This window comes from Apis florea, unplaced genomic scaffold (genome assembly GCF_048593485.1).
Source record: "Apis florea isolate Af1SG1 unplaced genomic scaffold, ASM4859348v1 contig_2492_pilon, whole genome shotgun sequence".
Lineage (NCBI taxonomy): Eukaryota > Metazoa > Arthropoda > Insecta > Hymenoptera > Apidae > Apis > Apis florea.
The window spans coordinates 446,375-462,376 of record NW_028256593.1 but is presented as its reverse complement, the minus strand read 5'-3'; the positions used below and the strand labels follow the sequence as shown (position 1 = coordinate 462,376).

Sequence of the window (16,002 nt, the reverse complement as noted above, 5' to 3'; positions counted from 1 at the left end):
TTGTATTCATAAATTTAATAAATTTCAAAGATATTATTCATAAACAAATATCAACATTACCTATATTACTTAATCTAATTTAATTATCACCCTTAATGCATACACTTAATTATAAATACATTTTATTTATTCAATATTTTCATATTAAGCATCTATAATATTTATATATGCATATATATTATTATTTTACTTAAATATAATCTATCTAATCAAATTAATCTCAAAAAATAAATCCCAATTAAAAATCTAATTTAAAACCTAACTAATGGCAAAACAGACACAACATATTTATAATACCTGAAAGCAGAAATTTACACTACACTAGAAAAGATATCCTGAAATGCTTTCGATAAATATAGGCATATTACTTGCATATTTTAATGCACATATCAATTAAAAATTATTAATTTTCGCAAATATTCATATATTGAATATATTTTAATTTTAAAAATAATTACATATACTCAAATTATCAATATTATTCATTGTATTATTTACTTAACATAAAATTAATTATCAACATCATTTTCTTAAAATTTTCATTTTCTTAATCATTTTCTTAAAATGATATTAATAAAAGAAATACGATACAAGAAATTTTGTCATTTGATCTAATACAATAAATAAAATGCATGATACAATACAATAAAACATAATAGAAAAAAATGTTATAACTCATGTATCATTATGCTTGTACACAATCAATATCGCATATCGATTCGATCTTTTCATTCGACAATAGTAGAAATTGAATGATCGAAGAAATAAAAAAGCATGCGACTTACCATTAGATGTGAAAAACGTTGTCGTCTATGCTGCATAACAAAAACTCATCATGAAGGTAGAGAAATATCTATGGCAAAACATAAAATCTGATTATAATATAATTTATTTATTTTAAAATACAATTTATTAAAAAAAAATTATTTTGAAAAAATTAAAATAATTATTTCAAAAAAAAGAAAAAAATAAAATTTGATTAATTTTGTAATATTAATAATAATGTTTAGGATTCTAATAAACTATAATAATAATAAAAATTGGAATTTTATTTTAATATAAAAATTTCAAATTAAAAATGATTTATTAATCTTTTCTATTTTTATTCTAATATTTTCAATAATTATATCATAAATTATAACGATAAATCACTAATAATCAAATAAAAACAGAATGGATATACAATACATAAAATATCCATCTTTTCTATGGAATTACATCCATATTGAAACTTTTCCCGCCTAAAAAATTATCCCAACAATAGACTAATAGTACAAAAAAAAACTAAGATTTTTAAATAATTATATTAAGATAAATTGATAATAAATTTAATATACATGAATCCATTTTTTGAAAAGTATTGTAAATATTATTATTTTTAAGCATAACTCAGATAAAAAAAGAAATAAATATATAAACAATTCAGATAGACTTTAGAAAAGAAATATGTATTATAATACAATAATATTGATTAGAATAAATTAACGATTATACATTTTTATTTCAATATATATATATAAATAAAAAAACAATTTGTTCTTAATATATTTAGCAAAAGAAATAAATTATAGATTAATAATAAAAAGATTAATAAAAAAATTATTAATTATAAGTCATTACATGCTATGAATTATTAGTTTAAAGTTATCTTAATGCAATCGGATAATTTGCACAAATAAAAATCATAAAACAAGCTTATAAAATATAAAAAATATTATATTTTAATATAAAATTATATTAAAATAATTCATAATGATTAATAATTTTAATAATTAATTCAATAATGATTAAATTTAAATCTTATAAAAAATCAAATATAAATACCAGTAGTAATTAACCTCTATAATTAAATAAACGATTGAAAAAGAAAGAACTAATTAATTTCATTATTACAATATTTAGTGAATTATTAAATTAATAAAGTTAATAGTAAATTAACATCTATTAAATTTAACAATAAAAAAATAAAATTACTTACTGCATAATCAAAGTTACACACTTCACATTTGTAGCCATCGTGACAAACTGTCACGATGATTTTTGAGAAAAGAATATCACACGCTACAGGTTGACCTAGAAAGCTTCCTAATTGGTGCATTTTCTTATTCACATAAAGCGCGCGAGAATTGAAATATTAATATTATAAACTATTTACAAATCCAAAACAAAGATCACTGTGCTTCACTTATGTTCAAAAAGTAAGACAAAAATATGATTTATTATTTATAGATAATGCAGTGGCACAATAATAGCTTCACACTTTATAGTAACAAAGTACACTGACAACTAGAAAATAGCAACACAAAGTTAAATTGATTGATAATAGAATAATCACAATCAAATGAAATCAAAATTTTAATTTGTGTTAAATTTAAAAATACAAGAATAAGAATGTAAAAGAATAAAAAATTTTTATATTATTTTAATATATAATTATTAGATATAATAATTATAGATATAATTATAATTTGTAATATATAAATTCTTTGTTTTTTTTATATTGTTTATATATATATTGTTTTTTATTATAAATTTTTCGTAAAATATAAAAATAAATATTACCATACAAATAATTCAAATAATTTTTTACGTTTTTTTATCATAGAGAGACATCTATTGGTGGAAATCAAATATTGTTCGTTATTTAAATATCTATTAGATGTGTTAACAACTTTAAATATTTAAGTATTTATATATTTTACATTAGAAATTTGCAGAATTTTTTAAGTAAAAATAGTATGTAGTAAAAAATATATATTTAATTTTAAACAATTTATATTTTATATGCATGTATTTATAAATTTCAAATATATAACCTCAACAAAAATCAAAATTAAATAAAATCTTTAATGTTTAAAATATATAAAATGAATAAAATATTATGAATAAATATTAAAATTGATAATATAAATATTATATTATATTATATTACATTATATTATAATATGAAAATATAAATAAAATTATTAAAATAGCAAATTATACTTACAATATTAATATTTATGATTAATATATAAATTAATTATCCATATCAAGAAAAACAAAGTTTTAAAAGAGTACTATTTTTTTATTCAGATGGAGCCTATGACATTAGGATCACCTGCTGGAAGTCCTATGCAAAGTCCTGGAAGTCCAGGAACTTCTGCGTATCTTCCAAGTTTTCTTTTAGGTGATACTACTACAGTAAGTAAAATTTATTATCAAAATTCATTATATAATATATATACAATATAATAAATAATTATTTTTAATTTTTAGCCTGCTAAAATTAATTTGACAAGTCCTCAAGATACTCCAAAACAATTACATATTGGACATAGTGGACTTACGTCTCCATTATCTAATTATGGTACTCCAGATTATCGTACTAATCGCCAAAAAGCAGTATTCAGAGGTGCTAATACTCCTAATACATCACAAATAGTCACAGAAAGTCATTCTGGTGGACCTCCAACAGTAGAATTATTTGACACTGTAGAAAGTTTAAAAACTACATCTAATCAATGTAGTTTATTAACACCAAATCAAAGTATATCATATAATCAACCAAGACTTTTGCATAGTTCTATGTTCAATGATAGTGGATTAAATCCTAATACATCTGAATCTCAAGGTCTTTTACAATGGGTGACTGTTTTTGGTTTTCCTCCTAGTGATATGAATAATGTTTTAGCTCATATTTCGAGCAGAGTTCGCATAGTAGACAAACATCCTCCGCCACACTCACAAAGCAATTGGATACATTTAAAATGTGCTTCAGAATTAGAAGCACAAAGGGCACTTGCATGTAATGGAAATATAGTATCTGGATCTATAATGATTGGTGTAATTCCTTGTACAGATGAGGGTGTTATATTGCGATGCGATAAAGAAAGAAGCTGTTCAAAAATGAATGGAAGTATTAAATCTTTTTGTAATATAGGACGAATTAGTAAATCACCAGAATATAGTACACCACGCACACCAATTAGAATACAAAGTGCAAGACCACTGGCAGTTGGTTATAATCAAAATCTTAGCTCTCAATCAGTAAGATCACCAGAAAATGTTCCACAAAAATCTACAGGTTTAGTCTCAAAAGCAATGGAATATATGTTTGGTTGGTAAATTTCAAATGAAAAAAATTGTACATGACAAATATTATTTAATATTCCTTACGTTTTTATAAAAATCGAATGCGATATAAACACGACCCGAGAGAGGAATATATATTCAAAAATCCCTAAAATGCTTGTTCACGTTTTTTTTTTTTTCTTTTTTTTTACTACATCGATAGTACCAAATATAAATTTTTATACACATTGAATAATTATTACATATATTATTCCTAAACTATTAGTAATGTATTACTATATCTCTCTATTTTTTATAATAAACACTATCGATACTTAATTGATTCTACTGTAATATAACATAGTATAATATATTTATAATCAAGTAATGTTAAAATTACTTTCGCGACGATGACTCATCTATTATATATTGCACAGATATTAATTAAAATGGTCCGTTTCTTGACATATTCGTATTATTTAAAAAATATCGATGAACTTCTTTGCAAGCTGGTAACTTGTACTTTTTTTATCGTGTCGATGGTGTATTACACATGAAGAGAATTATAACGATAACCTCAGTTTGCAATGTTAAAAACTTGCGTAATTGTTGTAATCAGTGCATTCCTCTCTCTTAATTTGCATCTATTATAATATATATATCATCAAAATTTATAAATATATGATTCTTATAGAAAATAATTATTACTAATTTGAACAGGAGTATATTAAAATACTCAAGTCTATTCCTTTTCTAAATCCTATTCATATGTTAATTATCCATATGATTCAACCGCATTCATATTCTCGCATGCGCGCATACTAATAAATATATTCATGTTGTTCCATATATTATCTGATTTAAAATTATTTTGGATTCTCAATGGTGGCACTACCTAAATCAGTCATTTTTGGATATTTCACTTTTTTCTTTTCCAATTCATCTTGTGCCCAAAGTATCATCTTCAACAAGTTATTTAATCGTGGACTAGTTGATTCTTTATGCTCCATCTTCAATATAGCTGCATTTAATTCACTTGCTATCTAGTTTTTTTAAAAAAAGATAATTCATTTATAAAAGCAAAATATAAAGAAAAATATAAAAAAAAAATAAAATGAAATTAAATTTTACAAATTTAATGTAAATTTATATATAAAATTATTTTTGTAATAAATTAAAAGTAAATATTATAAATATATAATATTTGTAATATTATACCTTTTGCCTATGAGTTGGATGAAGTAAATCACTATATGGACTTTTATGAGGTTCATCAAAAGCCAATAATGCTAAGGTTCGTTCTAATTCACATAAAATTACATCATCTGATTCTCCAGCTTCACTTAATCTGTCTTGAGCAAATTGCAAAGCCTCCTCTATTTTTCCTGTACGAATCAATTCAATCAAATGCAATTGTTGCAGATGGAAATAAAGATATCTGTCATTATCCAATAATTCTGGATGTAGCTGATTCACTAGATCTGTTGCTTCCTGAATACGACCATTTTGAATTGCTTCTCTAATTCGAATTCTATCATCCAAAGAACTTAAATCCACTGTTGGTTCCACTCCAGATTCTTGCTGAAATTTTTCTGCAGCTTCTTTGAATCCCTCTATAACAAAATTACTTAATTAAAATATAAAGATTAAAATATTTTTATTTAGAAAAACTAACCTGTAACTAGATAATTCATAATTAAATTGTTCATAGAGACACGTTGTGTGTAAGAATTTTCTTCCAGCTTGGCAACCCATTCATCTTTCGTTATATTATCCTGTTTTTCCGGGTAGCTCATCGTTCTTTAGTAATTAGCATCGATGTTCACAATAAGTAAATAATAATCAAAACTATAGCGAACAGATTCAATTAAAGTACCTTACTGGTAAAGATTTCGAAGACTATTTGGCACAACAGTTAATTCCTTATCGTTACTCCAAGCATCAATAAAGATATAATTGCAAAGGGTGCACTTTAAAAACGATTCACTTTTGGCTCAAAAGTATTTTCTGATATATAAATACGTTTTTTCAAGAATAAATTGGAAATATTCTGAAAATATATTTTTACCAAGTTGTTACCGAAATATTATAAATGACGTTTAATGTTAGTAGTGATACACAATCGATATATACATTCCAAAATTGACGTGTACGAATGATGCACCGTGTGTATGGTAATTTATTTTTTGGTTTATCATATCACCCGAAGGTGGGGTAGTAGTTTATAATCATGGCGGACCCGCTGAGCTTGCTCAGACAATATAATGTTAATAAAAAAGAAATAATTGAACGTGAAAATCAAATTATTTTTGGTGAATTCTCCTGGCCGAAAAATGTTAAAACTAACTATTTGACTTATGGGTAAGTACAGGTTAAGTTTTTTAAAAATTGAATTGCGACAGCTGTAACCTCGAACAGGTTCCACCATTAGTCAATCTTCTATATAATCCTTTTATCATCAATAAAATAATAAACAGTTTAAAAAATATTATTAGCATCTTTTTAAAACTTATCACTATTTCTACAATTCTCGAATTCTAGAAACTAAAAAGAAAATCATTTTTTGTCTCGTTTGTTACAGTGTCTTCGTTTATGCGAGTGTTTTGTTTCTTTTTGGTTACATGAGTAAAAATAAAACATACTCTTAATGTGACATTCTTTTTTTTTAAATTAATATTTTTTAATTATAAAAGATATTTAACAAATGATAAAGTATGTTATATAATTTATTGTAGATCTGGTAAAGAAGGAACACCAAAGGAATATTATACTCTTGAGTGCCTTCTCTTTTTACTCAAACATGTACAACTTACACATCCTGTATATGTGCGACAAGCTGCTGCAGAGAATATACCAGTTGTTCGACGACCAGATAGAAAAGATTTATTGGCTTATCTCAATGGTGAAACTGCTACATCAGCCGCCATAGATAAATCTGCTCCTTTAGAAATCCCTACTCAAGTTAAAAGGACAGCTGAAGATGGATTGGAAAGTGGTTCCTCCAAAAAGCCTCGTTTTGAGGATACACATGTTCAAAAAGTTAAGGAACAACTTGCTGCTAGACTGGATGCTCCAAAAGAAGCTTCTGTCACAGTAGACAATATTAAATCTCTCTCTGAGGCCATGTCTGTAGAAAAAATTGCAGCTATTAAGGCTAAACGTTTAGCTAAAAAACGTACTACAATTAAAGAAAATGATGATATTGGAATGGGATCTGATTTACGTGTTATATTGATGGATGTTGATGATACAAAGGATATAGTTTCTAGGGAAAGACAATGGAGAACACGTGCAACTATTTTACAAAGTAGTGGAAAAATATTTGCAAAAAATATATTTGCAATTCTTCAAAGTATCAAAGCCCGCGAAGAAGGCAGACAAAAAGGTCCCACTGCACCTACGCCAATGGTTACTCCACGCTCTACACCAATGCGTCCTTTACCACAGCCAGCAGTTTACAATCGTTATGATCAAGAGAGATTTATCAGACAAAAAGAGGAAACAGAAGGATTCAAAATTGATACTATGGGTACATATCATGGTATGACTCTAAAGTCTGTAACAGAAGGTACAAATCCAGCGGTTAGAAAACCACCAAGTAATCCTTCTGCGACTCCTAATTCTGGTCTGCTGCCGACATCTGCCGCTAAACTTACTCCACAACAAGCAGCGCAAAATAAACGGCCTAGCAGAACTCCTATTATTATCATTCCGAGTGCAAACACATCACTCATCACAATGTATAACGCAAAAGATATATTACAAGATCTGAAATATGTTAGTAATGAAGAAAAACGTGCACAAGGCTGTAAACGAGAGAATGAGGTCCTTTTGCAACGTAGAAAAGAAGGAGGACTCACTGTACCATATAGAGTAGTAGATAATCCACAAAAACTTACAAACGCAGATTGGGAGAGAGTCGTCGCGGTATTTGTAATGGGTCCTGCTTGGCAATTTAAAGGATGGCCTTTTGATGGCAATCCTGTTGAAATCTTTTCAAAAAGTAATTGTATAATTTTTTTTATATAAATGAAATAATGTTTATATTAAGTAAATAATAACAATTTTTATTCTATATATTTTAGTTTGTGCATTTCATTTGAAATATGATGAAATGAGATTAGACGCAAATGTAGCACGTTGGGCAGTAACAGTGATTGAACTAAGTAGGACAAAAAGACATTTGGATCGGGCAGCATTAATGGTATTTTGGGAACATCTTGATAAGTATGTATCTATTCATAGAATTATTTATATATATATATATATATAAAATATATAATTGCATAATAATTCAATTACTTTATCTTAATTATTACAGACACATGATTAAAAACAAACCACATCTTCGATTTTAAACTTGATTAAGAAGAATGCAAGTTATAATTAATTTGGGTGCACGATTTTCGTTGAAAGATTATAGAATAAAATATTGTATATATTACCGAGCAAATTAACATGTAATTCAAAAAAATACGAAAATTAGTATGTATCCTCATTCGAAGAATCTAATGAGAATCTTATGAGAATTTGGCAACAATTATGATTAATTCTTGTTCTCCTAAAATGAACAAGATGTATTCAAGAAACTGAAACATATAACAAAAATAGTTCACATATGTAATATTATTAATCTTTCGATTCGTTTTTACAAAATATTCTGGATTGTAAGATTAATATTCTTATATAACATTCACATAGAGGAACTTTAATATGATATTGATCTAGCATAAACTGATGTGCCTATTATTAAGCAAACAAGTATTATTCTTAAACATAGAACATAAAAAAACATATTTGATCTATTCATAACGTACAGGATGATTCTCTCGCCAATAGATTCAAAAGTAGTTATATAATATTAATGATTATTATAAATATAATTATCTCTATTGTAATAATCATTGTCATGATGATAATAGAACATCTTCATTGATATATCATTATATACAAAAATGAAGTTATTGTTGTAATATTAGGCGACAGCATTGTCTTTAGAATCTATTAGTGAGAAAATCAAATGTATATATGTACCAAAAATGAAACAACATAAGAAAAAAAAAGAAAAGAAAATGTTATATTCACGGTATATACCGTAATATGTTTATTAAAGAATCAAATAAAAAAAATGATTCTTATGTGGCAATCCTTATGTGTGATCCTATACATTGAATTTCAATGTTTGTCTTTTCCTTCTATCTATTTCAGAGTAAATGAAAGAAAAATCGAAACGTATTATTCTCTACATGGCGTCAAGTTTGTTATAATTCGTTGCACGATGGATTGGGGAGTTCCCTACGGGGTTAACCTCGATGTTTTACCTCCCTAAAAACCAGAGCCAAAGTAAATCGCTTCCGGGCATCGACAATTGATCTACGATATTGGTACTGTTTGAACAGCCAATTGAATCTTCTTAACTCCATTACTGTCATCTTATTAGATTAGCAGTTACACGATAGCTGCAGTGAGAAACTTTCTATCAATTTTTGAGAAAAACTAAGAAATACTAACAAAATAATTCTTTTATAAACTCTTCTCTTTTTTACTGTATTGTAAATAACATATAAATAACCTATTTACGTCATTACAGGCCAAGTTTAAGAGCATTTTAAACCCTCGTTTACCAATAAATAACTTTATAAAATAAAATTATTTATAAAATATAAAACAATTAAAAAATAGTAAACAAGATATCGGTAATAAATTAAATTGTTATATTATCATGATTTTGTGTTAAAAACAATTTTTTTTTGATATACAAAATGATAACTTTAAAAAATGCTTCTTATGATTTCTTACGTTAAATAACATTAAATAACATGATTATTTATAATTATTTTATGAAGAAAACGGTTTAATTAAAGACTATTAGTATCTAAATCAAAACAAATCGCGATACATACAAAAATCTTTCGCAACTTTAAAAAATACGTATACAAACTCTAACAAGTTTTTCACGCTTCACGATCAAAGTTCAATTCATAAAGGATGGCATTGAGACAAGCGATGCGTGTCAAGAACACGGTACGCTTGACCCAACTGATCGCACTAAACTTTGAAGATCAAGGACTGTCAATCACAGAAATTCTTCTGCACTGATACCGTACCATACAAATACTCGTTAGGTAGAAATTCAGACACGATACATTAATAATGTTTTGAAATACATGTATTCTTCCATGAGAACGTTTAATAAATATTACTATAAGGAATAAATATTCTCTAACAATTCAAGGAAATTTGTAGATACATTGAGAGCAATTAGGTTGCACACAGGGAATTCCTGGCAATACCGATGGTAAATGAAGAAAACTAGGTCTTGGAGAAAGATGATCCGTAACCTGAGTATACACATGATCTCTCAGCTGTTGTTGCGTTCCTGAATTGAAATAATTATTGTATTGAACGTTTAAAGCTACTCCTTCTTGCTCATGTCCGCTATTTTTGATTGGCAATGCGGTACAAGCTGTCGCATCTACTATACTGTTTGGAAATTGTTCAGGGACGATATTTAAGAAACAGTAACCATCTCCGTAGAAATTTCTTGAAAGGCTGGAATAAATTGGAGCCAACATAGTACCAGCAATTTGTTCGTTAGACCTGGCTTCGTTGATGCTTTGAGGAGGTTGAAAGGCTGAAGTATAGGTCGTCGAATTGATTCCAAAACTGTCACTAGCGAAATATTCGATAGCTTTCAATAGATCTTGACCACATCTTTGCAATACCAATTGTAGTACTGAGAGTTTTGTATTGGGAAAGAGACGAGCTAATGTTTCTACTGAAGTCTGAGACACACTGCTCTCTTTTGTTTCCTCTGTATTGTTCACGTTGAATACTAGGCTTTTGTTCTTTGGCGTGCTCTCCTTAATCACCTGTAGAAAAAATATTGATCAATTAGGTGTTTAATATCTCAATATCGTTGACACTACATCGATTAATCGCATTATAATTTCAATTTTTAAATGGCAATAACATTTCAATTGATATTTTATTCTTGAAATCTTTGTTTAAGTAATTTGTTTCTTATTTGTTATACTGATATACAATTTTATATTGTATAAAATTTTTACATTAAGTTACTATATGATTACATACTGATGAATTGAGACATTGATCATTTAAAGAGTCGTCCTTTTTCGAGTCTTCATCTCCTAAATCCTCTTTTGAAGGTGGATCTTCCTGTTTTTTGGTATCCCCAACTGATTTTGGATCGGTTACTGCCATACCAAATATTTTCCCCGGAGGTAATCGACTGAGCTTCTGTCCAGTTGCGACTTTAGCCATTTTTAGAGCAATAGCATCTTCTGCTGCCTGTTGTCTCTTAAGGGCCACCTTTTCGTGATTGATTTAATACAATTAATTTTGATAAATATAACACAGAAACATAGAAATTGGCGTTCACGATGAAAAATGAAATCAGATCAGATCATGACTCTGCGTCCAATTTATAAATGGACCCACCGCTTAGCTGATACTGCATATGTGTTTTCTTAACAGCCAATGTCAATAGAGATACATATGGGACCATTTGGCACGTGTTATTCCCGGCCGGACCACCCACTATATTGTTTCACATTGTCAGAGTTATTGAGGAAGTCTGACAGAGTGTCCCTCTTTTAGATTTTATGCTTCTTCTAAAATGAAGATGAAGTAACCAAGAATCCAAGAGGATACCAAATCGTATCTTATTTTGAAAGATATATTTTATTTTGCGATAAAATCATAAATTGTTTTAAATTAATTTTGAATAATTTAATTTTTACAATAAATTTCAATAATACTTAAAATTGAATATTTAACAAGAAATAATAATTTTCAAAAACTTGTATTTCAAATATTTCAGAAGAATTTTAATATGCCATATATTTTCAAGATGATTTTACTTTTCTAAAAGAATTATTTAATATTATAAATTCAATGGTGAAAATTAAAATATATTTTGATGATGAATCTTTATTATTTGAATACTTAAAGAAGATGAAATAACCAAGAATATCACTTCCAAAGATCCCAAGTTAATTTTAAAATTATTTAAATACTTGATATCATTTTTAATCTTTAATCGCCTCTGAAATTGAATATTTTTCAAGTGTATATAATTGTAGAAGTAATGATCATTAATGTAAAAGAAATCAAACAAATTAGTAGTTGATTGATGAAATTTAAACTTGATTCAGAAGCCAATATTTTCTGCATTTCACGCAGGTTTGTTTGAGAATCTGATAGTAATGTTACCATCGAGCTAGAGGATGGATGAAGTATCGAGTGTCATAATGCCTATGCAAACAGAAATGAAACGCAACACCAAGCGTTAATGGATTTAATTCCTCTTCTTTCCCATTTTGATCGACTTTCTTTCTCCTATTAGAGAAAAAGGAGATCGAGTGGTACAAGTACAATAGAAACTGAATATCTCTTTGTCAATAATTTCCTTCTGTTTTCTTTCTTTTTTTTCTTGCAAAAGAATTTTTTAATAGCACTTTGGCTACATGGAAAATTATTAAAGGACGATTGATTTTATTAAATGTTGAAGGTAACAATGTTGACCTTTTTTTTTTTTTTATATTTCTGTCTACTTGCAATGAAGTAAAAGTTTATTAATTATCGTTAATATATATTAAAGAGTTATTAAGACTCAAACACCCACTGGAAATTGAATGATCACAATTTTATCGTTTTAATAAATATGTGCGTCAAATATGTCTTCAAAATCACAGAAGACCAACAAAATATAATTAATTGACAAAATGAAATATTTAAATTTTTAGTATAAATTAAAATCGAAAAAAAAATATTACCTGTGCAGCCATCACTCTCTGTCTTTCTGCAATCAAAGAACACTTCGGACAAAGACACTCCCTGTAACGACACTCTCTTTTGTGTCCCCTCAACCAAGAAATCAAGCCATGATTTCTACACCGAGCACACTTCGGCCTCCTCTGTTTCAGCTCACCTTCTGTCTCCTCATTCTCCACTTTTTTACTCTTTCCACGCAACATAATCATTCACTAATAATGATTCACAGATTCATTCATTTTAATTTATCTAACATTCCAATTTTATTGGTATAAAAAAAAAAATCTTTCTGATTAATAAAATATTAACAGTGATCCACATTTTTACTTCTTTTAATTTATCAACAGTGAATGAAACGATAAAAAGAATAAATAAATAAAATTTTACTAACAAAAAATATTTGTTTTTTTTTATTAATCATCCACTAATAATGATGATAACGATTCACAGATTTATTTATTTCAATTTATTTAATAGAACATAGAATGTAATAAATGGAAAATTAACTGGAGACAGTACAATTGTTGATGAACGACTGAATGGGAAGCGAGCTGAAAGAATTTTCGTTCTAATCTTCAGCAACATTTGGATTTTTCCATGGTATCGCGCGATTGGCTCTGCACCATGTACTTATACGTTATCGGCCTTTGCAGTGATTCCAGCATCCCTCCGAAGGAACAACAAGATAAACATCCACAGGACCACCCTTTCTTCACGATTGGCCCGCCAATGTTTGTTCTCTTCCGCCACTCCTACCGGGTCACTTCTGGCCTCTTTCGCGACTTTCTAAGTAGATCCACTGACACTTCTTTAGACACGGGTAGTAACGAAACGTCTCATTCCTCAAGGTAAAAATACCTTTTGACTTTTATACACGGTACATAAAATCATCCCTTAGCAACCAATCCAAAATGCTACGATTTTAATCTCGATACAACACTTTTACACTTTTTTCTTCTATACTCCTTAAATTAAATTTCAAAGCATGCATAAAAGTTGAAATCTTTAATATTTTAAGATTAATATAAATATAAAAATTGAAATGAGAGATATTAATGATTCTTTTATAACTTTAACAAGTTTAAAAATTTAAATTTTCATTTTTCTAAAATTCTTTTAATATTTTTATTAACGATCTTCGAGCGATGTAAAATGTTAAAATAATAAATGGGTAAAAAATTTATTAGAAATAATGAATAATGAATAATTGAAATAACATCTGAAATGAAATCTATCATTCTGAAAATAAAGAAAAAGAAAATAGTGAAAATATATTTGAATTTTTTTTAAAAAATATAAGTCTGTATGTATGTAATAAAAGTTGTGTGTATATATAAGTGTATATATGTACAAAGATAAAATAATACTTATGACAGTGTAACGAAAGAAGATAGCCAGGACAGGAATTGGAGAGAGAATGTGGTTGTAGAGAAAAAAATTTATCGTCAAGAATCAAGATTGTATAATTCGCAGTTTTATCTTTTTTTTTTTTTTTTTCATTTTCTTCACGAGTACAGATTCGTAGCCGGTTAAACGACTTTGGAGTCTGAACATTAATAATAAACGAGCTGTCGTAACAATAAATTGATCATTCTCGATATCATACGTTTTATTTTCTTCATTTCTTCTTTGTTTTTCACTAAGTATTAAAACGTTCTTTGTGCCATTCTAATTGCACTTTCCACGAATATATTATGGAATGTGCAGCCATGATATGTGATTCCTTCGTTTTTGTCGAATTACGACTGTCAAAGGTGGGAGAGTTTACCGATTAAATGTAGACTTTTTCTCTATTTTTTTTTTCTTTTTTTTTTTTTCTTTTATGTTTTTTCTTTCCTCTCTACATCGCACTATCCTTGTTATTCCTTTTTCTACCATTTTTTCTTTTTTTTTTTTTTTTTTTTTTTTTAGTTTAACCTGAGTATATGTATATGGATATGATAAATTATCGATATGACTATTTGTTGATATGGTAAAACTTCGTTGATATTATTTTCAAATCAATCACAGACTTACATTATGTTGTTTTTTTTTTTTTTTTTTTTTTTTTTTTTAATTTTATTTCTCTCATTCTCTTTCTCCTTTTCCCCTCCTCCCCCCCACCTTCGATCCAACCATATTTTTTTTACCGGTTTTTTTATAACTCATTAAATATTCCTTCTCTCTTCGTTTACACTGAATTTCTGCATGAAGCAAAGTGTGGACAAGCATTAGCTATTTTTCACATGATCGTTAACATCCTTAATATCCTCTCTCTCTCTCTCTCTCTCTCTCTCTCTCTCTCTCTCTCTCTCTCTCTCTCTCTCTCTCTTCTTTAAAAAAGTAACGAGAAGGTACGAATATGATATCAAGAGAGAATGCGTGTTTTAAAATCGATCATATCACTTAACAACAAGCTTAAGCCTAAATAGGTAAATTCCCGTAAATAACGACAACGTATTTATTCTTTTCGAAATTTGGCACGAACGACCTCCCTCTTTTCTTCACATTCCAAATTAGTAGAACTTCGATATTCGAAGACGAATTTCATATCTCTTTCTTTTTTTCCCTCTCTTTTTTTTTAATTTTCGACAATGATTATTAATTTATTTCAAGTGATAAAATCAGTCGATATCACACTAAAATACTTCCCTCCCTCTCCGTAAGTTCATTGGAATTAATCTTAATAGGAAAAATGACGAAGAAAAATCGAATAGATAAATATTTTAAACAGGATGGAACTTGAGTTATTTCACACACAAATATGCACTTAATCTCTGTACCATTATAAAAGAGAAATTGATAAAGTGATTAAAAATTTTTACTTACTTATTGTATATTATTTAGATTTTTACAACTTTAAATATAATTTTTATAGGATAATATTCCACTCGTATTTATATTTGTATGCTGCATTCATAATGCATTCTCCATTATTTCCTACTTTTCATATAAAAATTTAATCAAATATTTTAATCGATTTGAAACTTATAGGTTTCTTATATATTATTTATATCTATAAATTTCTATAATAAATGCATCTGATATAATGTTACCTATATTTTTTTAACTTTTTATTTAATCAAATTCAACTTCTATAAAATTGTTCTAATTCTTTTCGTCTTCGAATAATAACTTCGATTGGATTATGAATTATCGAGACAGACATCAGAC

General features: G+C 27.4%; 5 protein-coding genes across 8 annotated transcripts in view; 2 read left to right on the top strand and 3 right to left on the bottom strand.

Annotated features, from left to right (window-relative positions):
- LOC100864194 (cell adhesion molecule 2) overlaps nucleotides 1-2,053 on the bottom strand; it is a 101,566-nt gene extending 99,513 nt beyond the window's left edge. The window contains exons 1-2 of one of the 2 annotated variants that reach the window (XM_031916824.2): nucleotides 1,979-2,053; nucleotides 786-853 (exon numbers count right to left, since the gene is read on the bottom strand). The gene's annotated coding sequence lies outside the window, so the exon portion shown is untranslated. The remainder of the gene's footprint in view (nucleotides 1-785; nucleotides 854-1,978) is intronic. The other variant, XM_086905880.1, reaches the window with a different exon arrangement.
- Nucleotides 2,054-2,485: 432 nt separating this feature from the next.
- Nucleotides 2,486-4,751, top strand: LOC147657882 (nucleoporin Nup35-like). 2 transcript variants are annotated; one of them, XM_086905874.1, is made up of 3 exons: nucleotides 2,486-2,635; nucleotides 3,076-3,183; nucleotides 3,259-4,751. In XM_086905874.1, the coding sequence occupies exons 2-3, from the start codon at nucleotides 3,076-3,078 to the stop codon at nucleotides 4,105-4,107; spliced, it is 957 nt and encodes a 318-aa protein (XP_086762000.1). In that variant the 5' UTR covers nucleotides 2,486-2,635; the 3' UTR covers nucleotides 4,108-4,751. The 2 variants fall into 2 exon arrangements, with proteins under 2 accessions (XP_086762000.1, XP_086761999.1); XM_086905873.1 differs by having other exon boundaries at nucleotides 2,599-2,736.
- Hou (GID complex subunit 8 homolog protein Houki) lies at nucleotides 4,128-5,849 on the bottom strand. Of its 2 annotated transcripts, XM_012487126.3 has the most exons (4): nucleotides 5,729-5,849; nucleotides 5,272-5,666; nucleotides 4,949-5,096; nucleotides 4,128-4,697 (listed from the first exon to the last, which is right to left on the bottom strand). In XM_012487126.3, exons 1-4 carry the CDS (start codon nucleotides 5,847-5,849, stop codon nucleotides 4,687-4,689), a joined length of 675 nt encoding a protein of 224 aa, XP_012342580.1. In that variant the 3' UTR covers nucleotides 4,128-4,686. The 2 variants fall into 2 exon arrangements, with proteins under 2 accessions (XP_012342580.1, XP_012342579.1); XM_012487125.3 differs by having other exon boundaries at nucleotides 4,128-5,096.
- A 376-nt stretch (nucleotides 5,850-6,225) lies between these two features.
- hyx (cell division cycle 73 hyrax) lies at nucleotides 6,226-9,199 on the top strand. Its single transcript, XM_003694139.4, has 4 exons — nucleotides 6,226-6,414; nucleotides 6,789-8,056; nucleotides 8,139-8,280; nucleotides 8,375-9,199. Exons 1-4 carry the CDS (start codon nucleotides 6,284-6,286, stop codon nucleotides 8,409-8,411), a joined length of 1,578 nt encoding a protein of 525 aa, XP_003694187.2. The 5' UTR covers nucleotides 6,226-6,283; the 3' UTR covers nucleotides 8,412-9,199.
- Nucleotides 9,200-10,204: 1,005 nt separating this feature from the next.
- Nucleotides 10,205-13,637, bottom strand: LOC100865350 (doublesex- and mab-3-related transcription factor A2). The gene is made up of 3 exons (XM_003694140.4): nucleotides 12,852-13,637; nucleotides 11,149-11,385; nucleotides 10,205-10,925 (listed from the first exon to the last, which is right to left on the bottom strand). Exons 1-3 carry the CDS (start codon nucleotides 13,056-13,058, stop codon nucleotides 10,284-10,286), a joined length of 1,086 nt encoding a protein of 361 aa, XP_003694188.2. The 5' UTR covers nucleotides 13,059-13,637; the 3' UTR covers nucleotides 10,205-10,283.
- Between the last annotated feature and the right edge of the window lie 2,365 nt (nucleotides 13,638-16,002).

Bases quoted from the DNA above. Each gene is read 5' to 3' on its own strand.
- LOC147657882 (XM_086905874.1), top strand. From the start codon at position 3,076: ATGGAGCCTATGACATTAGGATCACCTGCTGGAAGTCCTATGCAAAGT. The intron at 3,184-3,258 runs GTAAGTAAAATT...TTTAATTTTTAG, and splicing joins TTTTAGGTGATACTACTACA to CCTGCTAAAATTAATTTGAC.
- Hou (XM_012487125.3), bottom strand. From the start codon at position 5,849: ATGAGCTACCCGGAAAAACAGGATAATATAACGAAAGATGAATGGGTT. The intron at 5,667-5,728 runs GTTAGTTTTTCT...ATTTTGTTATAG, and splicing joins TATGAATTATCTAGTTACAG to AGGGATTCAAAGAAGCTGCA. The intron at 5,097-5,271 runs GTATAATATTAC...TAAAAAAACTAG, and splicing joins ATCCAACTCATAGGCAAAAG to ATAGCAAGTGAATTAAATGC.
- hyx (XM_003694139.4), top strand. From the start codon at position 6,284: ATGGCGGACCCGCTGAGCTTGCTCAGACAATATAATGTTAATAAAAAA. The intron at 6,415-6,788 runs GTAAGTACAGGT...AATTTATTGTAG, and splicing joins ACTAACTATTTGACTTATGG to ATCTGGTAAAGAAGGAACAC. The intron at 8,057-8,138 runs GTAATTGTATAA...TATATATTTTAG, and splicing joins TGTTGAAATCTTTTCAAAAA to TTTGTGCATTTCATTTGAAA.
- LOC100865350 (XM_003694140.4), bottom strand. From the start codon at position 13,058: ATGATTATGTTGCGTGGAAAGAGTAAAAAAGTGGAGAATGAGGAGACA. The intron at 11,386-12,851 runs GTAATATTTTTT...AATCACGAAAAG, and splicing joins AGAGAGTGATGGCTGCACAG to GTGGCCCTTAAGAGACAACA. The intron at 10,926-11,148 runs GTATGTAATCAT...TTTTTTCTACAG, and splicing joins ATCAATGTCTCAATTCATCA to GTGATTAAGGAGAGCACGCC.